The sequence below is a fragment of the Rousettus aegyptiacus genome, unplaced genomic scaffold (genome assembly GCF_014176215.1).
Source record: "Rousettus aegyptiacus isolate mRouAeg1 unplaced genomic scaffold, mRouAeg1.p scaffold_m13_p_13, whole genome shotgun sequence".
In the NCBI taxonomy this organism is placed as follows: domain Eukaryota; kingdom Metazoa; phylum Chordata; class Mammalia; order Chiroptera; family Pteropodidae; genus Rousettus; species Rousettus aegyptiacus.
The window spans coordinates 40,146,878-40,174,469 of record NW_023416288.1 but is presented as its reverse complement, the minus strand read 5'-3'; the positions used below and the strand labels follow the sequence as shown (position 1 = coordinate 40,174,469).

Below are 27,592 nucleotides of genomic sequence, written 5' to 3'. Positions count from 1 at the left end.
TTTTTAAGTGCACAATCTGCGGCTTTCAGTGCACTCGCATGGTTGTGTAACTGTTACGCCATCCGCCTCCAGAACTTGGTTATCCCAAATAGAAACAGCACCTGCTAAATACTAACTAGTCTCTCCTCCCTCCCCTGAGCCTTTCTGTCTATAAATCTGCCTATTTCAGATACTTTAGCCACTATTTTTTAAATCTCACCCTTACAGTTCCCTTAAAACTTTGAAGAATTGGATATGTGAGCATTCATGTGGCCTTTGAACTTCTAGTATTTTATAGTTATTATTTTCAAAGAGAGGATATAAAATAATATTAAAGAATGAAGCTGTGAGGGCATCTGGACTTTGATGACAGATTACTGGACTGTCACTTAACCCCTCTGATTCTCACTAATCTCACCCGCTAACCAGAAATAATGCCAGACTTTTACTAGCCTAATAAAGCCATTATTTCATATGCTGGAATAATACACGAAGCTGATCTCCTTTTCAGAGTTTTATTGAAAATGAAGGGAGATACTGAACAAAGCACACAGCACAGATCCTGGCACAAAAACAATAGCTGTTATTAATAAAAACTTATTTATACATTTCCTATTTCTCTAAATATTGACTTATGCATATTAGATGTCCTGTCATTGTTGTATTGCTTTGTTGCCCTCATAAGCAGAAAGGGAAAATCCTTACATGAACTCGTATTTTACCGATCCAAACTGTGAGGAAATGCTCTCTCTGACATCAGCTAAGTGACAACTCAGCTTTGTAGTCACTACTGTTGCTTAATCTTGCAAAGATAAAGAAGTTGGATGAGGCAGGAATGAGTGTAGAGTTGAAGATTATTTTTAGTGTTTTCTAGGGAGAAATTTTACAAACAGCGTAGCCCTTTCTTTGCTTTTAGATTTTTGGGAGTAAAGCAGGAAGTTGATGAGTGAAGTCATATGAAACAAGATGCTTTTGTTAATCTTTGAACTTTAACTGGACATAACTTTTACTAGCCTAATAAAGCCATTATTTCATGGGCTGGAGTAATACACTAAGCTAATTCCCATTTCAGGACACAGCATTGCTGTCATGAGCAATGGTCAGTTGTCATTTGGTCAGCATTCACTTTGGGCAGAGCCGTTAGAGGGAGCAAGGCAGTTGACAATCTATCAACTGCCACCTTGTGCTTCTTGAACCCGTCACGCATGAAGTTCCATCTCGTGATGTTACGTTACTTCTTAGAGAGCTGGGGAAAAAAAAGTCACTTTCTATATACAAAGTTGTACAAAGACATAAAGGTATCTCTGTTTATGCCAGAATCCATCAGATCTCAACCTCTAGGTATCTGGACTGGGGAAAATTAGGCTTGGTATACATACATACTTTAAGGTGTGGTTAGAAAAGCTCCTTAAAACGTTTAACTATCCCTCCAGCTCGTTTTCAAACTATCAGAAAATGTGAAAGACTAGTACAGGGCTAACCCGAAACATATCCGTTTTGAGTCCAAGAATGCAGGGGTTGTCAGGTGAAATCAGAAAATCATTCTTTTCCTTTTTGTTTTTTGTTTTTGTTTGTTTTCAGAAGAAATTATTCTAAAAGGAGTGATCAGAATTAATACTTGCAAATTTTACTTACATTGACAATTTGTGCCTTTTTAAAGGGACTTTATTATTCCTACTTCAAGACCATCATTGAAGCACCTTCGTTTTTGGAAGGGCTGTGGATGGTCATGAACGACAGGCTCACCGAGTACCCCCGTGTGATAAACGCAGTGAAGCGCTTCCATCTTTATCCAGAGGTAGGTAACATTTGGGATAAATGTTCGTACAGGGATTCTTTTTTTTTTTTTAATCAGAAAAAAAGTAGTAAGTAAACACAATGATGTTATTAAAAGGAAAGGACCTCTAAGGTTTATTGATTGATTGTCTGTGTCCTTATAGACGAACAGAGAATCAAAACTTCCTTTCCTGAATTCAGAGACCTCAGAAACTGCTCACTTGAACTCAGAGAAGCTCAGTGTGCAAGCAGTGACCAGGGTAATAAACAGGGCAAATGGGCAGAGCCGAGAAGGGTTCTAAATGCGGACAGCCATTAACTTCGAGCACCATGTGGTTGGGCAGACCAGTCACATGAAGGGACAGTGAAATTGATGAGCAGGACAGTGACCTTGGGGTTGCTTTAATAAAGTGAGCTTCATTTCGTTATATAGCCAGAAATCTGTGAATATCTTCTGTCGCTTAGCCTAAAACGATACAGATTTTATGGTAGTCTGCAAATTCTGGAAATCGGAAAAAAAAATTAATATATTCAAAATTAATATAAATGCTAATTTGACGTCATGGTAGGCATGACTTTTGAGTTATCTCAGAACCCAGCAGATCTGTTAAAAGCTGTTTTTTAAATCCTTCATATTTTGTAGCTTTCGAAAGTTATTTTGATTTCGAAATGTATATGGCACAGACATTTAAAGAATAATGTGAAGATACGTAAATCTGTGTGATGAGCTACTTAGAACAAATAAAAGGCTCCTCTTCTGACATTGTTGCTTCAGCCGTTTAAAGTAACCAAAGGGCGTAAATATGGTTCTTCACGTCTCCTGCGTTCTGCTTCCCGGTCCCCTTTGCTCCCTTCCCGTCACCACAAGAATCATCATTAATTCGATGTGTATCTGTCGGTCCTCGTCTCCGAGGATTGTTTTATGTGTTTTTATAAATCCACATAAATGCTCTAGTACTGAATATATCATTCTACAACTTTCCCCTAGACATTAGATTTTTGAATTCTTTGTACGTACGTGTATATATATTCTTTTCTTTATTTTGTTCATGTATTTTTAAAAATTTTATCATTAGCTTCAGATACACAGCGCATTGGTTAGGCATTTATATAATTTTTGAAACGACCCCCCTGCTCACTCTTTCTCTCCTCTGGCTACTGTATTACTGCCACCTGCCTTCCCTGTGCCGTGCTCCCCATCCCTGTGACAATCTATCAACTGCCACCTTGTGCTTCTTGAACCCATCACGCCTCTCTCCTGGCCTCCAGCTCCCTTTCTCCCCCTTATTTTGTGAATTCTAAAATAACTTCTACATTTCCCTATTTTTGTATATGAAGTTGTTTACAGGTTTTAAATTATAAACAGCTCTACAATGTATGTTCTTGTACGTATTTTCTAACTGTGTATGTGCAAGATTTTCTCTAGAAGTCAAATCGATGTTGTAGAGTGTGTGTTTTTCCAAGTTGGTCAGATATTGCTAAACTGCTCTCTGAAGCAAATGTAGCAATTCATGCTGCTGTGTAAGAGAATTTACTTTCCCTCATATCCTTATCAGACTGCAAATTGTCAGAATTTCTGATATTTGCTCTTCTAAATGGCTGTGATATGCTATTTGTTTTAATTTGTCCTTATTATTTGTGAAGTTAAGAATATTTTCACATTTAATAGATATTTGGATTTGTTCTTTTTAAAAAACCTGCATAAATATTTGTCACCTATTTGATAGTTGTTTTCTTATTGATTTGCTGGCATAGTTTAAATATTTTACAGCATAATCCTTAGGCATACATGCTGAGCACATCTTCTCTTTCTGGCTACTTTCTCTGAATCAGCTTTGTTGAGGCGCAACTTACATGCAATAAAACATACTATTTTGAGTATACAGTTCTATGAGTTATACATTTGACAGATACATAAAACTGTATAACCACCACCACAATTGAGTTATAAAACATGAAAATAATGCCAAAAAGTTCGCATGTGCTTCTTTGTGGTAACTATCATTTCTCCATTGAATTGTCTTTGCACGTATATCGAAAATTGTTTGTTTAATATGTGGATCTGTTTCTGGATTCTCTGCTACTCTGTTGATCTGTATATCTCTGTTTATGCCAATGCCACACTGCTTTGAGGACTGTAGCTTTACAGTAAATCTTAAAATAAGATAACTGTACAACTGTCTCTTTCGTTTTCAAAATTATATTTCTGTATAAATGTTAGAGTTGGTTTATCAATTTCTCCATAATCTTGTTGAGGTTTTGGTTGAAGTTACATTGGTTTGAGATCTTTCTGGGTTTTGATGTGATGAGTGATTTTAAATCGAAATCTGAGATGCTGAGTTTCAGAAGAGGAAGGATTCCGTCACGCCGTAAGAACCATAACTTGTAGAGTGAGAATTTGAGTTCACTTCTGACTTCAAAGATATGCTTTTCTACTGTATCAAGCTATGACCCAGAAGGAGTGTAATTCTAGATTTAACACATACGTTTAATGCGGTAATGTTTTGTACTTGTATGATAAACACACAATGATAACAATTATAAATTTAGCGGAACATCAATTTTATAAAATTAAGTTATAAAATAGTAAATTTATTCTTTTTAGATATAGATGTTTAGGATGCTGTTTAGTGATGTGTGTTACATTAACATTATATAATACATGCTATTTTATAATATCGAATAACTCAACTTTATGTTTTCATATGCTAGGGAGAGACCGGAAGGGTGATTACCAAAACAGTACAAGTAGTTAGCTCTAGGTAGTTTTTACTTTTACTTCGAACTCTATTTTTTAACTTTTTTCTTTGTATTATTTTCCCCAAATCGATAAAATTATATATTTTTTAGTCTCTCAGGCATGAGAATTTTGTTGCTAATACTTTGTTCTTGTTCTTTTCCCTTGTCTTTAAATTTTTTTAAATGGATTGCAGATTGGGAGGAATTAGTTATATTTAATCTGTTTGGTCAGAGTTTTAATGGGCACAGGAGCTATTATTCCATATGCAGTTGGTTATATATTTTTTACACAAGGAAAAAGATAAATCAGGGACCTAGATCACGTATTATGAAATATTTCTGTAAATGTTTGCACTTTGCTATTATCATTATGTTTTAATATATATTTTTAGACTTGATTTTATACTCTTATTTATATTACAGAGTTGATTATAAGAGTATATTACAGAGATATTGATCACAACATAAATTTTTATCGATGTGCATTACTCAGTGATATACAGCTTAATTGATAATGTGTCTGTGTATTTATATCATCTTCAAACTGTTGTTTCCCAAATGAAATGTAAATACGTTTGTCAAAGTTTATAATGTCAAAGGCAGCCATCATGAAATGGATTTTGAAAAAATTGTCATAATGAAGATGATGTGTTTTTCTCCACTATCTTTCTTATTTTTATCTTTTGCAGGTGATTATAGCCTTCTGGTATCGTACGCTTGTGGGAATAATGAATTTATTTGGGCTCGAAACTAAGACCTGCTGGAATGTCACCAGAGTGGAGCCTCTAAATGAAATTCAAAGCTGTGAAGGCATGTTTTTCCCCCCTAAAATTCTGCCGTGTTGTCATTAATGTTCACACGTATATGTTACAACTTATTTTAAGAATTATTGTAAACTAGTGATTGACTATTTTAAAACACTCTACAACTGATTCACCTACAAGTGTATTTACCTCGAAAGTAATTTTCTGAGAAGGCTACGTACTTACTAATACAAGTATTCATTTCTGTTCGAGCAGTAATATACCCCAGGGTAAGGCAATCCTGAATATTTCAGAATAAGATAGAAAAAGGTTTTAGGGTAGCTTGAATATATAAATTTGGGGGTGTGGATTAAACAGTCAGATCTCTACCTATAATAGTTAATGTGAAAATTTAGTTGCGGAAACATTTAAAATTAGATATTTTATAATGGATTGATTTAGAAATACTTCACAGTCTTCATAGACACCGTCTACATTGGTATCTTTGTCAAGGAACCGCTTTCGGCATCATCTAACAGTTTTCCAGGAATCGTTATTGTCATTGCTACCTAAGTTGCTTAAAATTTAGTACTTTCGTGCTTATTTAGCACTTTTTAAAATGCTTAGGTTTAAGTATTATGCTGTCCCTTGATACTCTTATTCAAAGTCACATATATCTACTTGCATAACATTTACACGGTTATTTTATTCTATGTTTTTTCATTTTCTCCACAACATGACTACTCGGTAATTAGTTTCAGTGTATTTTATAAATATATTTTTATAGACTTATTCACAGTAACATTCAGCTCTCAGAATATATACTAGATCTGTATTTCCATATTTCCCTTACATTTTTCCTGATTCCTTCAGGTGATGTTTATAACATCTGAAATAGTATTGTCAGAGGGAGGATATTGAAGGCATAATTAGACTTTTTTTGTGCAAAGGATAGGAAAGGAGAAAATGCCTTATAACATGAGAGACTGAAATGACTCAGTCAGCTTAGAAGGTATAACCTTTTCTGAGAAGGTATCACCTTATATATGTATGTATATGATATCTATGATATCTATTAACTTGCCATTAAGTGATAGGTTAGCTTTGGCACCTGGGACCCAAAGGTGAACCAGGTAGACATGGAGCTTTTACCTTCCTAGAATTTACAAATAAGAAAGACGTTAGCGGTTATAACTGACGGATATTACAAATAAGAAAATAAGTTTGCTCAAGTTAAGAGTGAGGAGTGTTTCCAAGAACAGGGACCAACAAATTCAAAATTTCAGAGGCAAGAGAGAACTGAAAGAAAGCTAGGCTTCCTGGAGCAGAGAGAGAAGAAAAAACGGTATGAAACGGTGCTGGGAATGTAAGCAGGGTCAGATGTGCAATTTTAAAACATGATTTTGGCATTATTTTCCATCATATGGAAAAGGTATTAGTAAAGGACAAAAGGTTTCAGTGAGGCCAGGTGGGAGACTTATGCTGTCAGCAGACGAGACCGAAGGAAAGATAACTGGGAAATGCATGGGTCCGAACGTCATTTCGGAAGCGGAATTAACAGGATTTGGTAATTGGGTGATGGGAGAGGAGAAGGAGAGTCAAGTCAGGTACTACTGGTTTCTGTCTTAAGTAATTGAGGCCCTTCGAATGCTAAAAAAATTTTTTTAAAGTAGCAGGTTTGAATTGCTACACAAGGTTCAAGTACCTGTGAGACCTCAAAGTGGACATGTCGAGTGAGCACCTGCATGTGTACATATAGGAATAAGAAAAAAAATTCTGGGCTGAATAGAAAATTAGGAGTCATCTGTATGTAGACGATAATTGGAGCCATGGAAGTGGTGGACTTTCCTGGAAGAGTATACGGACTGAGAAAAGGAGAGGGCACAGGACGGAGCCCGGGGTGGTCCGACCTCGAGGCGGGTGTGTCGAGGGAGAGGAGTTATTAGGACTGGAAAGGAACGCCCAGAGAAGGAGAAGGAATCCAAAGGCTGCACCAATAAATTTTATAACTAAATAACTGAAGAACTTTTGGCAAGTTACTTAAATTTTCTCGGCTCCGTTTTCTCAACCATCAAAGAAAAGTATTTTCATACCAACTAACCTCAGATGTGTTTTGATAATTATGTGAAATGAAGGCTGTAAAGCACCTAGTAGACTGTGTGTTAATATATGAATAGTTTTTATACAAATATACATATGTATGTGTGTAATATATATATATATATATGGTCTTATATACAGGATTTATTAAGTAGTAGGGTGCTGGCTGTACCTGATAGTGGATGAAATAACTAACTTATCTCATATAGACTAAAACTGATCCTTGAGTTCCGGTGCCACATTTTACTCACCTGAGAGCCAGCAAAATATAAAAATAATATAATGGATTTTCTTTTGTAATTTACCAAGTGACTGTACAGACAGTTCTAGACACTGAGCAGTAGCTGCATCCAATATAATTATTGCGGTATGATAATACTTAATTAGGAGAAAGTGTAAATGTAACCACAATAAAGTATAAAATGTGAAAGTAACTAATAATATCTCATGTAAGGGGAAGTACTGATGTAACTGTTTAATAGAGTAGCAATCCGACAAGCAAATGCTTTCAGCAAATTCATGAGCTCTTGCTTACAAACACTGAGATAATTATGTTTAATTACTGTATTGCCATTTATTCATTAAATACCGAATACTCTGTGTTTTTTAAAGGATTGGGAGACCCTGCTTGCTTTTATGTTGGTGTGATTTTTATTTTAAATGGAATAATGATGGGATTGTTCTTCATATATGGTTCGTACCTGAGGTAAGACTGCTGTATTAAACCATCTTTCGGTGGAGTTGTAAGGACCAACTGACATTTGTTGATTATATAAAGATGATACTTAGTGAAACTAATTGATTAACAGTAAGAAAGTTTGTAAATTTTCTTTATACATTTCAGAAGCTTATTCAGTATCATGCAACCAGAAATGAGCTGTCACTTTATAATTACTCTTTAAACTATCTGAAAATTTCTATGCACTTTTCTATATGTATATCATATAGGAAAAACATATTTAAGCTCATCACAATATTTTGAGGTAAAAGGATTACTTAAAGATTATGTTGGCAGGCTTTAAAATGTTCTGTTTTGAAAGTAGTTTGTATTTCTTATGCCTTTTCAAGTATGAAAAATGTTACACGAGAGTAAAACTTTTTAAAATTAATAGTTTTCATTGGTAGAACCACCTAAGAGTAATCATCTCCTTTAAATTGGTTACATAGTTCTGGAAAACCAAATATATTATTAAGCTTCTGTCTTTAAGAAGGAAGGATATGTAGATAAAACAAATGTTGGCTATAAAGGTTCATTAAAACAGTAAGGATATTGGAAACTATGGCCTATGAGAAGAGAAATAGGAATTTGTGGGGGTATTTTGCATTTCTTACTATAGCCACTCTCCCCCACTGGTACTAACTTGGAAAGTAAATATTCCTGTTCTTTTGGTGAACAATAAAATGTTAAAGAACACCTTGCTCAAAATAGCCCATCCCCTCTTATAATTATTTACCACAGTTTAGTGCTCCTGTTACCTCTCCACATCAGTCAAGTCATTATTTTTTGTTTTTATTTTATGGTTTAGGTTGTCAAATCTCGCTTCAAGTTATGCACATGTTCCTAATTTTCTATATGCAGTATTTGTTCTTGCTTCTCACACATTCCTTCTCAATTTCTTACTTTTCAAAATGCATTCTTTGAATTTCCTTTAGTGAAAATTTATTAGTAGTAATTAATCACGTCTCATTAGCTTTTCTCTGCTTCTTTTGTTTTTTAAGTTCATTGCTTTTTTTTTTTAATCATTCAACCATATTTATTTTCTTCCAAGAGTGGATCCAAGTGATGGACAATATACGGAGAAAAGGCAGCTTTAAGAAATGGTTCTTCCTTGATCTGATTTTGTATTCTATGTTGTTTCTTTAGAATGCAAGGACAGAATACTTGCAGTAGTTTAGACAGTTCTAAGTTACTGCTAAATGAAACTGTTATACTCTTGTCTTCTTCTCTTAGTCACTGAAATCCAATTTAAAAAGAGACATATTTGCCTCCATTCCAAATGTTCAAAGAATGCAGTATACACTCTGAAGTGCTTGCTAGCTTGTTTGTCAAATATTATCTTATGTTCACATCTTATATACTTCATTTAGAAAATATTTTAAATATAATAAATTATAAAATTCAGATTACTTTATGTACACTTTTTATGCTTGTACATTTAAGATTAAACCATAACTATGTGGTTGGGCACTTCTGAAATTTTTACTATTATATGATAATACTATGACATTTTAAATATGGTTTTAAATTCTAGGATAATTTTATGAAAAACTATTTTATGTGAATTATGATTATATACTTATTTGTTTTTACAGTGGGACTCAACTTGGAGGTCTAATTACAGTATTATGCTACTTTTTCAACCATGGAGAGGTTTGTTTTCTAGAAAGTAATTTTTAAGAAATAGAAGGGGTTGTATAGGAACCTTTTTGGTAGAAAAAGGAAATACAGTGCTTGTTAAGTTGAGGTACTTTATATGCATCATCTCATTTACTCCTGCCCAAACCCTTACGGGAAGTGGTTGTAATCCTCACAGTAGAAGCCATGAAATTGAAATTTAGAGAGGTTAAGTTACTTAGCTAGGATTTCACATTCACTGCATGACGAAGCTGGGTTTCCCATTTGACACCTGTCTCTATTCTTTCTAAAGCCTCAATTCTTTCTATTACATCATGTTGCCTTTTCAGTAACGCAAAATGCCGAATTAAAATAGAAATTACTAATTCAGCCCCCTGTGTCATGGGCCACCGTGAAAGAGCTCAGGAAACTTATGTACAATAAGGTTAATTCACCCAACAAAATACCGAGTACATCGCATGTGCCACACTCTGTTTGATGCCGAGGCCGGTGACGGTGGAAAGTGGGAGAATCTGCCAGTTTTTGGAAGCAAAATATGTAATATGGCACAGCTTGTTTAGGTTAGAATCTCTTTCCATTGCTATTGTGAAAGGTAGATAGTTCGTTCATTTAAAGATATCTGTTAGACAAGGGAATCATAAAAATGATACACAAATATCATAAATATATAAAAACCAACAAATGCATCGTCATTCTCCTATGTATTGATGTAGAAACAAAGACCTTTACTTTGAAGTAGCCAGACGAGTGGCTTTTAAGTCTTGATTTTTTTTATGTATACCATAATTCATCTTACAAGGCTTATAATTTTGGTGGCTTGGAAGAGGAGCAATAACTTTTAAGACTCTTGCAAGAGTTTAAATTCTTTTTAGAATTTTAGAATTCTTGATATGCAACTTTTATAATCTCACTCATGTCTTATAAGTAGTTTTAAAGCCTATACAAAAATTTAATTAACACTTATTATATGTATCACATTAGTGATTCCCAACACTTCCAGTTGTTTTAGATATTTATAGTTAACTCTTTCGAAGGTCTACTTCACAAATTCAGAGACAAATCTTAATTATCTGTAATGCGTGTCTTGTTAAACTCGTCTTGTATAAACCCTCTTGGTGTTCGTGAATGTCCTAGATGACATTTGTTTAGATATTTTGGGGGGCGTGTATACATCTCAAAGCCTTGCGGCACCGGGGTTGTCACTGCAGAGCCGGAATGTGAGTCCCGTTTTTCAGACCCAGAATCCTCACTGTTCCTGTCCCCACCATCTTGTCAGTCCTTCCTGTTTCCTAACGCGTGGTCCTTCCTGTTTCCTGTTTCCTAACGCGTGGTCCTTCCTGTTTCCTAACACTTCTCTCCGGACTTGCTAGTTAGCGGCTCTCTCCCTGATGGCTGTGTGGCTGCACAGAGAGTTCCAACAACTGAGAAGCTATGGGAGGCGTTCAGAAGGGAATGAGCCTAGCAGGAACATGATTAAAACCAGCCCCCGCATGATTTTTAGACTAATAATGTTTATTCCAATGGAACATAAAGTGAAGTAAAAGCTTTTTATTGACTTCAGGCCACTCGTGTGATGTGGACACCGCCTCTCCGGGAAAGTTTTTCGTATCCATTTCTTGTACTTCAGATGTTCATTTTAACTTTAATACTCAGGTAATTTTTTGCTTATGAAACAAATCTAAATAAATATGAGTTACATGTCTTAAAATATACTTCAACCTATTAAGTTATAATTACCACATTTAGGTGCTTTTTTTAAGTTACTTTTAAAATAGATTGACTGTCTGGTTAAGAAAATAACCTAAAATACTATGTAAAAATCTTTTTCCACTTAGGAGTCTAAGCTGCAGGTTTTAGACTAATAAATTTTGTTTTAATGAATTGGAATATAAGTGTACATATATACTTGGTAAAGATTCAAATGCTTTTAAGAAACTTACTTTTTTTTTTCCCTCCAAGCTTATGTACTCTGACTCATTGCTTTCCGACCTGTTGTTTTGATGTAGCATTAATGTATGTTCATGAAAAAAGTCTCGTAATGTTTGAGCTCTCTCACTGAATGAAATGGTGATCGCTATCTTCTCCGAACCCCAGGAACCTCACACTTCACTTACTAGTACCTGTCAGATTGAAATCACTTGTGTACAAGTCTTTCTTAAAATATAAATCTGTCAATCACGCACACATGCACAAATGTCTGCATATACGCTCAGTATATTAAAATACCACTGGAAACAGAGTCCTTGCCGTACTTATCCCTTGAACCACAGACCACCTAGTGTGCTTGTCCAGCAGTGTTTAAGGCTCTTATATGTTAGCTTGAAGGTAAATGGTGGCCTGCTGGGGTGGCTGCCAACCCCGAGAAAGGAGCAGACTAACTCCTGATTTGTTACCTATGCGATGTTTATTTTGGGGTTGAATTTGGATTTCGGACTCTGTTCTCCATTCAGATTTTTATCTTTGCCCTGTACTTTACTTTCTCTCAAATATTCCCACCTAATCGCCTATAAAGATGGTTTATTTTCTATTTTTATTTTCTGAAATGATATTAGTCTGATGAGTCAGGGTTTCATGGAATGAAATGTGTTGATTAGAACATTTAGGATTATACCCTTGAATGCATATGCTGTATATATTCTGTACCTTTGCCAAAAGTAATTTTTGTTTGATAAATATAACTTGAGTACTTAATGAATATATTTTGTGATAATATTGTTAACACGAACATTTAAAATCTTGCTTTTGAAAATTTATATACCCTAGTACAAGGATTTATCAAAATCCAATATAACCTTTGCAAAAAGAATAGTTATAGGTTTATTATTTATGCAAAATGTTTGCATTTCTTTTTTCATATTCTAAAAGGTACTAAAGTCTTCTGTGGTGAAGGTGTTAGTTGCTGATATGTTTCGTAATTGTAGAACGGGCATTTTAAACTTTACTATGCAGTAGTTTGACCGTAGTCCACAATTATGCTTTTTTAGTCATTTAAATTTTTTTTTTAAACTTCCTCATAGTTGTTAATTTATTACTTTGCCAGCACTTAACACTTCTCTCCGCTCCTTTTTAAAACATAAAAATAGCGGCATGTAAACGACGCTGCTGCTCACGTAGGGTAAACATCTGGAGGTGTCCATTCTCATTCCGTTTTCTGACCCTCTTGCTGGAGTGTTAAATTTCTAATGTCATGCTCGGTTAGAGGAAAATAAAATTTTTCGTTTAAAATATTTTAGTTACTGATAAACTAGGTATGATATTTTATTTATAAAGCTCTAATATTGATTGTTTTACGCTGAGCATTTGTATAGTTTAAGTAGTATTTTAAGTTACTGTAATGCGCTTTTAAAAGTTAACTATCTTTTGTCGTCTTAAAGATAAGAGGATCATTAGGTCTGGCCACTTTGCGATTGGCCTTTTTCGCTTAGTGATAGGCTGGCTGCTTTTATGGCGGAACTTATGGGTGTCGATTCTCTCCCTTAAGGACCTCGAACAATAACAGAAGGCATTTTATGGCCCTCTGTCTCTCCAACGTCGCCTTTATGCTTCCTTGGCAATTCGCTCAGTTTATACTTTTTACACAGGTAAGATGCTTTTAAACTAGTCTAGGTTCAATCCAAGGTGTACTTGGTTGTTTCCATATACATTTTAAAATGTGATTATGTTTCTGCCCTAATAGATTTTCAATATATGGCGTAATTATAAAGTCGACATGTATGTGTGATTCGAAAAAACAACAACAACTGTATAATTCTACATTCTGTTAGAGTATTGGTTAGTTAGGCAGATATTAATGGTAAACAGGCAATAGAATTTTTTCTATTATTTAAATTCACAATTTTTCTTGTAGGTATTTGAAATGGTCGCTATAAAGCTGCCTGTAGATTTTCTTTCACCATACGGATTATTTTGGGTGCCAAGCTATACAACATAATAAGAGCCATTTCTACTCTTCATGGTAGGGAGTTTCTGCTTAATCCAGCTGAATATTGGCTTTTTGTCTGAAGAGCAGAATCACACTGGACACCATTTTTCAGATCTTGAATTGTGATATTACTTAAGTTAATTGAGACCATATCCTGTTTCCCCAAACAACAAAGTAATCAATAGTAAGAAACTGAGCTGGGGAAGCAGAGAGTAAGAGGTCAATTATGATGAAATTTCATGATATTGAGATTTCCCGTTAGAACTCCTTTCTAACTAACAAACACTGATAATAATTCTGCCCTTTATTGGCAGTGAGAAATTCTGCCAAGAAGGCTTGTGCTGTCATTTGTCTAAAAATAATGAAATTATAACCTCAACTTAACTGGTGCTGCATGTTTAAAGCATGTTTAAAATATTCCCTCTGCTTTACTTCCTAATAATTGGCCTTTTCAGGTATAACAGAGAAATTTTCTGGTTTTCATTATTTGCACATGCCACCATAGTAGAATAGATTTCTCACGTGTGTCACATCCTTGTGACAAGCAGATGTAGTAGTCCTGCGGTGCTGATGAAACTGTTTAAATAGATGGCTCTTTGGTAATTTTGATATTGCTTTAACGATTTCTACCCACTTAAAAGATGTGCCAGGCTTTTAGTGTTCTCTTTGTCTATTTTAATTGAGATATAATTGACATATCACATTATTTAAGTTTAAGGTGTACAGCCTGCTGATTACACATCGTTATGTTATGATATGATTACCACCCGATTATCATCAGATTTCAGTCACATAATTATTCTTTCTTTCTTGTGGTGAGAGCATTTAAGAGCTAATCTCTTAGCAACTTTAAAGTATATAATACAGTTCTGACTATAATGAGTATGTTGTGCGTTAGAGCTCCCGACTGTACTCATCTAGTTGCGAATGTGTGCCCTTAAACAGCATTTCTCGTACTCCCCTGGTCCCTATCCTCTAGTCACCGCCGTTCAACTCTCTGTTTCTACCAGTGAGATCATACAGTGTTTGTCTTCCTCTGTCTGACTATTCTCACTTAGCATAATGCCCTCAAGGTCCGCCGTATGTTGATTGCCTTTATTCTCATGGCTGAATAAAATTCATATACCTATATCACATCTTCTTTATCCATTCATTCGTTAACAGACACTTGGCTGTTGTGAATGATGCAGTAAGCATGGAAGTGCAGATGTCTCTTCGATATTATTTTCATTTTCTTTGGATACATACCCAGAAGTTGGGTTGCCGGATCATACGGTAGTTCTATTAAGAGTTCTTAGTATATTTTGCCTACCAGACCTTGGTCAGATACGGGTTTTGCAAGGCTTTTCTTGCAGTTTCTGGCTTGCCTTTTAATTTCCTTAATAGTGTCATTTGCAGAGCTAAAGTTTTTAATTATAAATAATTCTAATTTATCATTTTTTTTCTTTCATGGATCCTGCTTTTGATGTTATATCTAAAAACTCATCCTCAAACAAGTTCACCTAAATTTTCTCCTGTGTTATCTTTCAGAACTTTTGTGGTTTATGTTCTACGTTTAAGGCTAAGATACATTTTGAGTTGATTTTTTTTTTGAAATGTATAACATCTATGAGACTTAGATCGATTATTTTGTGCATGGATGTCCAAGTGTTCCAGCACTATTTGTTAAGACTGTCGTTCTCCACTGAATGACTTTTGCTCCTTTATCAAAGCTTGGTTCTCTGTAACTGTGTGGATCTGTTTCTGGACTCTTATTCCATTGATCAACTGTCTCTTGTTTCGCCAATACCATGCTGTTTTGATTATTGCACCTTTATAGTTAGTCTTAAAATGAGTCTCTGTCTCTTTTTAAGAGTTTTCTCTTTGCTTTTTGCTTTGAGCAGTTTTTACAATGATATGCTTAAGCGTGGTCAGGTTTGTTTGTTTTAACTTATTCCTTGTTTGGGGTTTATAATATTTTATGAATCAGTGCTTAATTTCTTATATAAATTTTGGGAACCTCTCAGATAAAATCTCTTTAAATATAGTTTTTACTTAATTTTCTTATCCCTTTCTGAGATGTAAAGTAAAATGTATTAGATCTTTACCCTGAATGCTCTATATCTCTCATATTTTTTCATATTTTTTTAACCCTTTGTCATCTTATGCTTTCTTATAGATTTTTTTTTTTCTGACTTATCTTTCAGTTTGTCACTTCTTCGTCTGACTGTGTTTAACCTGCTGTTAAACTCATCTTTGACTTCTTAATATCGGTCATTGTAATATCTAGGTGTGCGTTTTCAATTTGGTTCTGTCCTGTTGTCTCCTGAAATTTCCGATCCTGCCTGTTACTTCTCTGCACGTGTTAAATGGAAGGTCTGTGTCTCATGATCCCAGATACCTTTTTGAATGACTTGTGAACTAGGAGTGGTTTTTACATTTTTAAAGTATTGTTTAAAAAAATACAGGAATAATCAGCAGGTCCTGGAATAATGTCATTTCATTCAATTTTGCTTTGTTATAACATTGATGAGATTCCATAAGAACTTAACTCTGTTTATATCAATTAGTCTATAGTAAAATTGTTTTCATTATATGTCGTTTTACTTAAAGTCACAGAACTTATCGACGATGTTCAGTGAAGACTTACGGTATACAGTAAAGACTATATGTGGCCCACAAAGTGTAACATAATAATTATCTGGCTTTTTACATAAAAAGTTTGCTGACTCCTGAACTAGACTCTTTATGTATCTGTTTCTGTTGTGTTTGTGATAATTTCTTATCTCTTCCTGTATCTAGTTAGTTATGTTGAACATTGTTAATTTGAGACTAGGTTGATATTTACATCTTCCAGAGAAGATTAAATTTTCTTCCAGCAGACAAATGAAGTTACTAACAATCTTGAATCACCCTCATGCAATTTGAGAATGAGATACTTCAAAGGTGGGCTTCAGCCTTTCTGGAGGCTGCTTGATTCTCTCAGACAATATACTCCTCTGAAGCCCCAAAACAAAGCCTCAGGACTTATCAGGGATCTCATTCTACATTTGCCCTCACTGCTGCTCTGTAGGAATCTCACTCAACTTGCAGGCATCTGCTGCTGTTGGAATTGGTGGACGCTTTTGGGAGAAAAGTGATCCAAAATGTCATGCTCATCTCTGTACATTTCCATCTTTTCTCTGGTTTTAGCTACCTAATCCTTTTTTCGCCTTGTTAGTAATCTGTGGCTTTTACACAGTTATTCTCCCTAGCTATTCTAGTTCTCAGTAAAAAGGTGGTTGAAATTACTTCAGCTATCATTATTAGAAATATAACTCTCCCCTTACATTCACTTTGCTTATGAGTAATGAAGTGTTTGTTGTCTACATTCATATTCACTTTGGCTTTTTTTTTTGTATTTTTTTTTTTTATTTTAGATAGCCTCATTGTTTCCTATGTATGTTGTGGGGTACATTGAGCCAAGCAAATTTCAGAAGATCATTTATATGAACATGGTAACATTTTTTTTTGTATTTATAAGTCAAATATTAAAATAAGATCTCAGGGTTTATAAAATAGAATTTATTCTGTTTTATGGGGTCCCTTCACTCAAGTAGCATTTAATACATATGATTTTGATGCTATGCAGAAGGAAAACAGGAAATGTGCATTGTAGATACCATGTTATCACATATCCTTTAAACTATAATATAGATGTCTTTCACTCTGAAACTTTTTATTTTTATGCTTTATTTATTATTGTTTTCACTGTTTTTGAAACTACCTTTTCTCCCTCAGACCTGAAATGTGCGCATGAGCATAGCACTCTGTAAATTTTATATTTTTGCATTTTCGTTTTTATCTTAGTTTCTAAATACATCTCCTTAAGTACATAAAAATAAATATCTTCTAGATAACATCTTAAAGCTTCGTTGATGATAGAAATCCTCAAGTAATCCAACAAATATAAGATTAAAAATTAATACTTATAACTAAGCATTATTATATTACTCCATTATTGAATTAGTAGAAACAATATTTTTTCCCACTTCATTTATACCAAGTAGCAGATAGAAAAAATTAAATTCCTTATGTAGAATTTATGGTGTTGAAAATACTTAGAACCTATCAGTGTCGAAGTTCTATTATCAGATGGCCAAGAGTTATTTATTAATCTTATTTATGCAAATAAAATCTGTCTTAGAAATCTCCGTGTGCCTATAGACGAAGTACGCGTTATGCTATATATCTAATAATAATAAAACATGCATTTCTTTTCTTCAATTTTCAGATTTCAGTTCTCCTTTGTTTTGTGTTGATGTTTGGAAATCCAATGTATTTATCTTCTTATTATTCTTCATCTTTGTTAATGACATGGGTAAGTGTCTGTTAGGCTCAAAAAGATTTTCTTTAACCTGTCAAATAGCAGGTTGAATCCACCCGATACAAGTTTAGAAGAATAAATAGGGCCCTTTCCCGATTATTATTCACATGAAAAAGTTTCTCCCAAATAACACCTATTCTCTGTTTCATCCTTGGACAAAAAAAAAAACAAAACATTGTTCAAAGTCTACTTTTTAAGGCAATGCTCAAGTAAATATTTTAAAAAACAATTATAAGAGTAAGATTTACGTTTAAAATATGCTGTAATTTATGATAAAATTAGTTATTTCCTTCTGAGTCACTTCAGTAGGCTAAATCCTTATTGCAGTGACAACTGCCATTGCTCAAAAACGTTTTTGGAACTCCTCTGATTTGCCTTCACAGACTGTGGCACATTCTTTTGACTATCCTCAGTGGTGGCAAATCTTCATCTTTCAAGGGCGGATTTGATTTTTGGAAACGACTAAAGTCTTGTGAATAAGGTGGGTGATGGCACTGGGTACTACAGATCCGGATCAAAATGTGGTGTGACGTTAAAGTAATAAGACCTATTTTCTTGCACCCATAACTAAATAATGTTTGAAGGCGGTTTAGACAGAGACGTTCTAAACCGTTTTGAGCAATGGCAACACAATTGGAACAAGTGTATAGTCTCCTCATGTGACTTACTTTCATTGACTAACTTGTTTAGATGTATATTTGGAACGATGGTTCAGTAAATTAGTTTTATTGCTTTACAGTCACACTTCTGATACTCATAAACTAAAACCTGTAATGGAATAGTTCTGGGATGTGCTCTTTCTACAATGATTAGAAATGATACCGAGCACAGTAATATCAGATTACAGCACTTTTTCATGTATGGTGTATTGATCGAATCTATTTGGATTGCTCTTATGTTTTAACATTTTTGCTTTCCACACCTTTTTTTCTCCCTCCTCTTTCTGTCTCTAAAAAAAAAACAAAAAACAAAAAACCTAGAGTTTTTTCTTTACAACATTTCATCAGAGTTTTTCAGCGTTATAAGATAGTGGACTTGTAATAGTGTGCTCATCTGCCTCTTTTTAGAAAAATTATTTTATTTTGAAATATACACAGATGTAGAATGACTGTATACAACAATTTTTTTTATGTGCTGACAGTGCTGACTAGTACTAATAAGTACTTAGTAGTGAATTGTTATTTGGCAAATATACTTAAACTACCATCAAGTCAAAATCAGAACTGTTCCAACCATCCTCTAAAACAACAATTATTGCCTTGACTCCGATAATCACTCCTAGGTTAATCACTTAACTTTCTATTTTTATACAGGTTTTTTATATATCTGCCTGTTTCTATGCCCAGGAAATGTATTTTTTCAGTGTCTGGGTCATTAAACATATAGTGGATTATATGGTCTAGATTTTGCTCTTTGAATTCTTATGGTATAGCTTTACATCTTCCTTTGTCTTCTGTAATTATGTTAATGATTGATTTAAAACTAGGACAGATGAAGGTTTGATCCCTTTAGCATCAAGAGGCACATGATGTGTGGTGCCTCTTTTTTTATAACAGCAGCCATCGGTGCTTCGGACCAGGTTCATTGATTCGACAGGGATGGCCAAATGGTATTTTCCCAGTCCCTCATTTACAGTTCATATAGGAAAAGTAAAGTATATGTCTAAATGAGTGGAGTTGGGAGGAAGTAGAAAAATACTTTAAGAAATAATGGCCAAATTTTTTTTTGGTGGAAATCTGATGAAAACGATTAACTCAGAAATGAAGAATTTTAATGAATTCCAAATTCAAGACAGCGGTAGTAAGGCATATTATAATCAAATTGCTCACAATCAGTGATAAAGAGAAGACCGAATAAATAAGACGTGTTAAATGTAGAAGAACAAAATCAGATTTTTCATAAGAAAATTCCAAGCAGCCAGACAGTTAAGCAACACTTTTTAAATACTTGAAGGAAAAATACTGTCAATCTGCAATTCCATACCTAGCAAACATGATTCAAATATGAAGGCAAAATAAAGACTTCATAACTAGATTTGCATTAAAAGAAATGTTAAAGGAGGTCCTTCAGATGGAAGGGACGTGTTAGATGTCGCCGTGGCTCTAGGTAAATGAAGGGCACTGGAAATGGGAGCTAGAGGTGCTGCTATCACGAAACTACCATAGGCTGGGTGGGGTACTTCTCACGTTTCCAGAAGCTGGGAAGTTCAAGATCAAAGCGCCAGCTGCGTAGGTTCTTGACGAGGCCGTCCTTTTTATGTGTAGACAGATGCTTTCACTGTATCCTCACATGGTAGAGAGAGAGAGAGAGAGAGAGAGAGAGAGAGAGAGAGAGAGAGGGAGAGGGAGAGGGAGATCATCGGTCTCATGATGATCTCTTATAAGGGCACTAATCCTATTTATTAGGAATCCAATTAACTCCCCAAGGTTCCACCCCCGGTATTTCACATTGGAGGTTAGAGCTTCAATGCATGAATTTGGGGGGGGGGGGGACTTAAACATTCCATTCGTAACACTGACGGCATGGTTTTTGAGTACACTGGCTTTGTATAAGGGTCTCAGTCCCAATTTCTTACCTTTCATAGTTCCAAGCCCTTTTCTGCTACCCTCCTTTTTAATAATAGCACATAGTTGTAATCTCTTTTTTTTCCCCTCTGGCATCTGGGAAGTTCCTTTTTATTTTTTTCTTTAAAGGTCAGTTAGACTTTTTAAAAACATTTAAAAATGTTTAGGCGTTTGGAGTGAGAGGATTTTCATGTTAACTTAGACCACTAACTTGGCTGGGTAACTTACACATACACTTGCACGGAGACACCATCCATACATACATTACATACCTCCTCAGAGAAGCTGCCCTGCGTGAAACATCCCGAGTAACTCAGCGAAGAATTAACTTGATTCTGGGGGCAACTTCTTAGCACACAAGACACTGAGCTCTCACCCCGAGGAAATTTTGCCGTGTTTAAATCTGAAAAATCAACAATTAAGAAGGAAAATGGCTGGCGGTAGCCAAGATAGAAGTGGGTGACGGTGTCATTTTAGAAACATATAAGTCCTATAAAATATAAATGTTAATTTCATTTGCTTCATATTGTATAATGTGTATTTTAGGTGATAATTTTGAAGAGATATAAAATTCAAAGACTGGGAGTATCTGAACTCAACTTTTGGGTAAGATTCAACATTTTTGATACAATTTCTTCAGACTCATTTCTATAAACTAAATAAGGTAATATACTTCAAAATCGACTGATGTAGAGTTAAGAAGTCCTACACGTAGCTACTTGCGTAAGGTGGGAATTAGGCCTGAGTGACATCTACAGGTCATGTTTAAGAAATCCATTCATTCATTCCACTGCCACCCTCAGTTCGTTCTTCCTTGCTTTTCATTCCACCGTACCCTGACTATGTTGCCTTTGACATTCATTTCTGTTTACCTTGAGTGCCTCTCTTTACATTTACTAACCTTCTCTTCACGATAACCGGGTTTGTAGTTCTGTGCCCACTTTCCCGTTTTCTTTCCTCTACATCCGTCCATTATCTATTTTCCCTTCTGCTTCCAACTTTAGACTCTAGTATTTTTGTCGTTTTAACATTTTCCTTACTATTTCATCTTACTAATCTTTGTTTGGCTTATTCCCAAATTTGCAAATGGATGGCCCGTGTTACCTTTGTGTTGGTGGGTTTTGTTTCCAGGTAAAGTAAGTATATCATTGCGTAGGCGCTACAGTTACTAATCATCATAATATCAGCAGATGACATTCTTTCTTTTTCTCTGGGTCTTTGATTTATTTCTATTAAAAAATAAAGCCCATCGTATTGAAGAACTATGTGATTACATATTGTATAGTGATCAGGCAAAACTGAAAAACTTTTGGTAAAGTAAGTAGGCTTCTACTCAAAATACAAAAGAGAAAAAATGGGATTAATTGCCAATTTCTCATTGCTTGAGGCATTTTCCCATTCTTTATGGTGAAAATGTAGAAATATTTTGTACACTTAAGTTATTGACATGACCTTTGATATATGATTTTTTTTACTTCAGAAAAAATGGTAATGATTGTTTTTATAAAAGGATTAAACAAGAAATCAATGGAGAATTTAAAAATTTCATTTAATAACTGAGCTCAAAAGAAAGTCAAAATTTCAATTACAAACTATTAAAAAATAGAACAGAGTCCATAGATATTTAGGGAATTCTGCCAAAGCTGTGGTGAGAGGAAAATTTATTGTTTTAAATATTTTCAGTTTAGACTGGAAAAAATAAAAGTTAACCTAAGCTTTCAACTCAAGAATTTCAAAGAAACTTCTCAGGAGGGATATAATGAATATTCAGCTTGTTTTGAAACTGGTATAATTGATACAGTCAGTCTTTTGCAAAAGGGAGAAACAAATCATAGTAGTCCTCTAAACAATGCAAAAGATATTCTGCCATTTTTACAGTCTTTTTTTTTTTAACAGACAGTAAAAAAGAAAAAGCATAGCTATTTTGTGAACTAACACTTTGTCTTAAAAAAAAAAAAACCTGTTTCAGTTCTTCAAGTAATTCTTTCATGGTAGTGGAATAAAGGTTGTATTATATATCTTACTCTATAATAATTGAAAATTTTGAAAACAAGGAAGTTCTTATTTTTTAATATTGAATGGCTGTAAACAATGCATAAAAATTGTCACTTATGATTGATTTTTAAATTCTATTTTTAATATTCTTTACCATCACGTGGTAAGTTGGAAGAATAATTTTTTTTGTCTTCCTAGATATTAAATATTCACTTTTTAACTTCTATGCATCTATAGCAAAGATAAGTATTTATAACATGAAATGTGAACAAAATACTTTTATTCTTAGGTGATTTTTAAAATACTTTTCTTTAGTAGGAGTAAATTTAATTCTTAATGAGAGAACTGGTTTTTGGTTACTAGGTAATTAATAAATTGAACTCATGCTGAAATTTACTCAAACACACCAACAAGAACTCTGTCATAAAAGACGAGAATCTTTATGAGAACCAACCTCATTGGTAATCTAAAGCTAGATACTAAGATCAGGCGAAGACAGCACGAGAAAGGCTATTCTTACTCACGAACATAGATTTAAAGTTCTACCTAGGTTAAAAATATTTTATGGATATAAAAATCTAAAAGAAAAGAATTAGAACTCAAAAACAGCCATAATACATACATATATGCATGCATACGTACACACACACACACGTGTGTGTGTGTGTGTGTGTGTGTGTGTGTGTATTCTGATAAAATTGGGTTTATTCCAGGAATGCAAAGATGTTTCTGGAATATATATAAGTGTAAATTGTCACACCAACAGAATAAAGTAGGAAAAAAACCTTATGATCATCTCATTAGATGCAGAACATGAATTTGATAAATTTGAACCCCCATTTACGATAAAAACTCTTAGCACAGTAGAAATAGCAAGGAGTTTTCTTAACCCAATAAAATTCTTCGACATTCGTTGGTCTTGCAGGTCAGGTATTTGGAGTGGTCCATTTAAAATAAATATCAAGATAAATGTGTTTTCCGCATTTTATTACAAATCTGAGCTATTACATTAAACAAAGAAAGTAAATAACAGAAATAGGAAGAAAATTTAAAAAATCAAAATTCATTAAAATATTTACGTAGAACACAAAACGATTTTAAGGTAAATTATTAGAAATTATAAGAATTAAATAGCATGGCTGGATATAAGATTAATATTCAAAAGTCGATTACCTTTCTGTTCTCTGACAACAAACAAAACATTTTAAAAAATATGCCACATATATTAGGAAGAAAAAATGCATAGTATATGAATAAATGTAACAAAATACATACAATATTTTCTTGGGAGAAATATTTTTAAATTGTTAAGACATAAATAATATCAAAATAATGGAAAAATAAACCATATTTTATGCATGAGAAGACTCCATCTAATGTCAGCTCTCTCCAGTCGATGTTTGGATTCGAAGCAAGTATTACAAGATTACCTTGCAGGTCACTTTTCAATGAATGATGCTGGAATAATTTGTTATTTATATGGGAAAACTCACATCATACACAAATATCGGTTTTAGACTATCTTCATAATTCTTTATGTACTTCCTTACGTTATGGCTCAAGAAGAGACTGCAGACTCATCTTGTATTTTGCGTGCCCTAGCTCTGGAGTCAGCCATTTCCCCCAGGATCTCTAGTTCCTTTTAGTATAACATGGTATTTAGAAACCAAGATCTGAGTGCTGAGTGTTCTCATTGCTACCAGTGTGTCCTTGCCTCTGGACCCTTTCATTGTATGTATGTGTATGTGCACTCACAGGCGTGTATGTTTCTATATGTATGAAATATATGTTTATGAAATAACTTCATAACTATACCTCTAATTCCAGTCCAAAGGAAGACAGAACAATAGAAATTACCTAAATAACAGTGGAACAATAGATTGAAAAAAATCAGAGAGGCTTAGGGACAATTGTCGGACAATAACAAAAGATCCAATATTTGTATCATCGAAGTTCCACAAAAAAAAGTAAAAAGAGAGTGGGATTGAAAAAATATTTGAAGAGTAATGGCTGAAAACTTCTTAAATTTGGCAAAAGACATAAATCTACAGAATCAAGAAACTGAGTGAATCCTAAGTAGGGTCAACCCAACAAGATCCATGCCAAGATGTAGCAGAGTTAAACTTCTGAAAACTAAAGAAAAAGAATTTTGAAAGCAGAGAGAAATGATGCATTACCTATAGGGTAAAACTGATTTGAATTCCAGTAGCCTTCTCGTCTGAAACTGGGGTGGGGGCGGGGGCAGAAGGTGATATAGCATGATCTTTGTTGAGTGCATCCACTTTTCTGTAGGACCATCCTTTGTGAGAGACCTCATCACTAATGCGCGTCACTTGATTAAAGTTGTTCTATGCCATTTATTGCTACAATTGAATCTTTTAACTGGGTAATTTTTAGAACCTGACTTCTACCTGTTTTATTTATTTTTTTAGCTAATTCAAGGTTTCGGTTGGTTATGTGGAACAATCATTTTGAAATTTCTGACATCTAAAATCCTAGGTGTTTCAGACCATGTAAGTACTTCTGGTTAAAACATAAAAACTACAAATGTGTACCTGGCTGCAAACTTTGAAGCCATCTTTTTTTACCTCTGTGTTTCACAGAGGTGAGGTCCCTTCTTTAAGGTCTCCAAGCCAGTTATCAGCAGTCAATTCTACAACCCTGAGTTCAATGATCTTTTCAACCCACTTAGAAAAAATATACCAATGAGGATTAGCGTAGCCTTCTAGGAAAAAAATTAGTAATATGTTAAGTAGTTATTTGTTTATATTTCAGTTAAAATACAAATATTTTTTTGTTTAAATAATGTTATTCATTTATTGCAGATGTTAATATATGTGTAGTCTGTCCTCAGTTTTGACATATAAAACTCTTAAAATCTCAATATAGTTTTATTTATTTGTAATTAGGGGCTGAAATTAAGAGGTGATTCAAAATTTGTACATTTTTCTTTTACTGTAAAAAGAGAATGTCAAAAGTTCTCTTATCTTTTCATTTTCAAGGAAATATATGGACCACTTACCCCTCATGTGTGGTGTTTTTGTTTAAAGCTAGTACCCTAAGTAATAGCTCTTTTTTTCAAAGCATAAGTCCCTACTTAAAAAAATTAGTTTAGGGGAATAAAAAACACTATAGAAATTTACTTCTGAGTTTTAGTACTCTCTTTTTGGATATGAGCATACTTGAGTATGTTGTACAGTAATACTCTGAAATTTGCCTTATCTGGTTCTATCCAGTTGGGACCCTGTCTAATGCTGAAGTGACTTCAACTTTAACAAGAGATTATAGTGCTTACTCTCTAAAAGTTCAAGTACCATCACTGATCAATAGAAATGAGCTTGTATACATGTTTATATTAAATAAAATTTCAAAATGTAAAGGATGTATTCGCTATTTCTTGCTAGCTTCGCATAGTGGTTTATTAGGCTTATTTGTCACTGCTGTTTTATGGAATGTTTGGCACATTTTGTCTTTTCCTTCCCTTTTTTATTGTTTTCAACTTTTCTATAGGAAGTATGCATTTTATGGTAAACTTTATTTAAGCTTCCTAATTATTTATCTGTTAAATTGGTGTATTATTTTCTTTCTTTCCTCTTTTCACATTGTTACCCAACTCCTTACGAATCTTACACACACACACACACACACACACACGCGCGCGCACACACGCATATCTTGGTACTCTTAAGAGACTTCCTTTATGTGACAGCCGTGAGAAAGACTTGAAACTAAAATGTGTTAGTTAAACTGCTGTTGGTTACCAGGCCTACTCTAAATTAGAATAATAAGGAAACTCTAAATTACCCTTGGTACTGATAGATAATGGGAACTATGAATAAAAGAAAACCACAGATAACCATATTATCTTGATATAAAATAATGTCTGTCCCTGTAAATATTTTGAATTAAGGTTTCACATACAAATATTTTCCTTTTTTTTCTGGCCTTCTGAGAGTGCAGTGGAAAAATAATTGTCTCGCCAACAGTAGATAATATATAATCAGTAGAAAATAGGCCTTGGAGATCAAGTAACTAAGGCAAAGTAATAGGCGTAGTTGTAATTCTTGTGAAGAATAGCTCATATTTAATGGCTTGAATGTATGTCTGAAAAATTCAAGAAGCACCGAAAATTGTAATCAATATATGAGGCTTCGTAAAAATGACAACGCGTAGAAAATTTGTTCATAGTCTACAATATATGATAAAAGAGCTTAACATGAAATTGTTTTTTTCTCGATAAGTGATCTGATTATAAAATTTCATGATTAACTGCATGGTAGTTTCTGCCTCGTAAATGTTGATTTTTATCATACCCTTTATCGTCTTTGCTTATTTTTTCTGGCCTCTTTCAACTTTTCATTTCTCCTGATATTTCTCTTTGTTTTCATGTTTCTTCATTCAGCACATCACACATATTGTTCACTGTATTATTTTTTTCTTTGAGGGCCAGCCATGTGCCTTGGATTTATCTGTTCTATAGACTTTATTACTATGACGACAAATCAGTTGTTACTGACTACAATTATTGGTGTAATTTCAATTTGTTTTACTCTGTTTTCTTCTAGATTCGCCTGAGTGACCTTATAGCCGCCAGAATCTTAAGGTTTACAGATTTCGATACCTTGATTTACACCTGCGCTCCTGAATTTGACTTCATGGAAAAAGCGGTATGCTGTTTTTTGTTGTTGTTTTTCCTTCTTTCCAAGTATGATGGTTTTTTGCTCTTAAGTTTTCTATGAATCCCAAACTCAAATTTTTCACTTAGAAACACCCAACTTACTTACCCTATCATGTGTTTACTATAGCGTTTGCTAATCACATGGCCTTCTTCACCTATTTTCATATGTGTAAAACCAGTAAAAAATGACCCCCCCATCTTATAGAGTTATTGATGATAGTTAAATGAGATAATCCGAGACAGTGCTTAATATACTGTATGATCCACGGTGAATTACTATTATGACAGTTCAATTAATTTTAATAATCTAGGTCAGTTGTAGGCATGGGACCACTCAGGAACAATAAATCCAAAATCTTGTTAAGTTTTTTTTAATTCAATTTTATTTTACTTTA

General features: G+C 34.0%; 1 protein-coding gene across 1 annotated transcript in view; it reads left to right on the top strand.

Annotated features, from left to right (window-relative positions):
* DPY19L2 (dpy-19 like 2) overlaps positions 1-27,592 on the top strand; it is a 53,652-nt gene that overhangs the window by 6,603 nt on the left and 19,457 nt on the right. Inside the window, exons 4-14 of the mRNA XM_036230471.1 lie at positions 1,640-1,777; positions 5,184-5,304; positions 7,950-8,043; positions 9,651-9,708; positions 11,255-11,346; positions 13,175-13,274; positions 17,014-17,091; positions 17,868-17,954; positions 21,071-21,130; positions 24,952-25,032; positions 27,085-27,186. Of these exons, the coding sequence (XP_036086364.1) occupies positions 1,640-1,777; positions 5,184-5,304; positions 7,950-8,043; positions 9,651-9,708; positions 11,255-11,346; positions 13,175-13,274; positions 17,014-17,091; positions 17,868-17,954; positions 21,071-21,130; positions 24,952-25,032; positions 27,085-27,186 (1,011 nt within the window). The remainder of the gene's footprint in view (positions 1-1,639; positions 1,778-5,183; positions 5,305-7,949; positions 8,044-9,650; positions 9,709-11,254; positions 11,347-13,174; positions 13,275-17,013; positions 17,092-17,867; positions 17,955-21,070; positions 21,131-24,951; positions 25,033-27,084; positions 27,187-27,592) is intronic.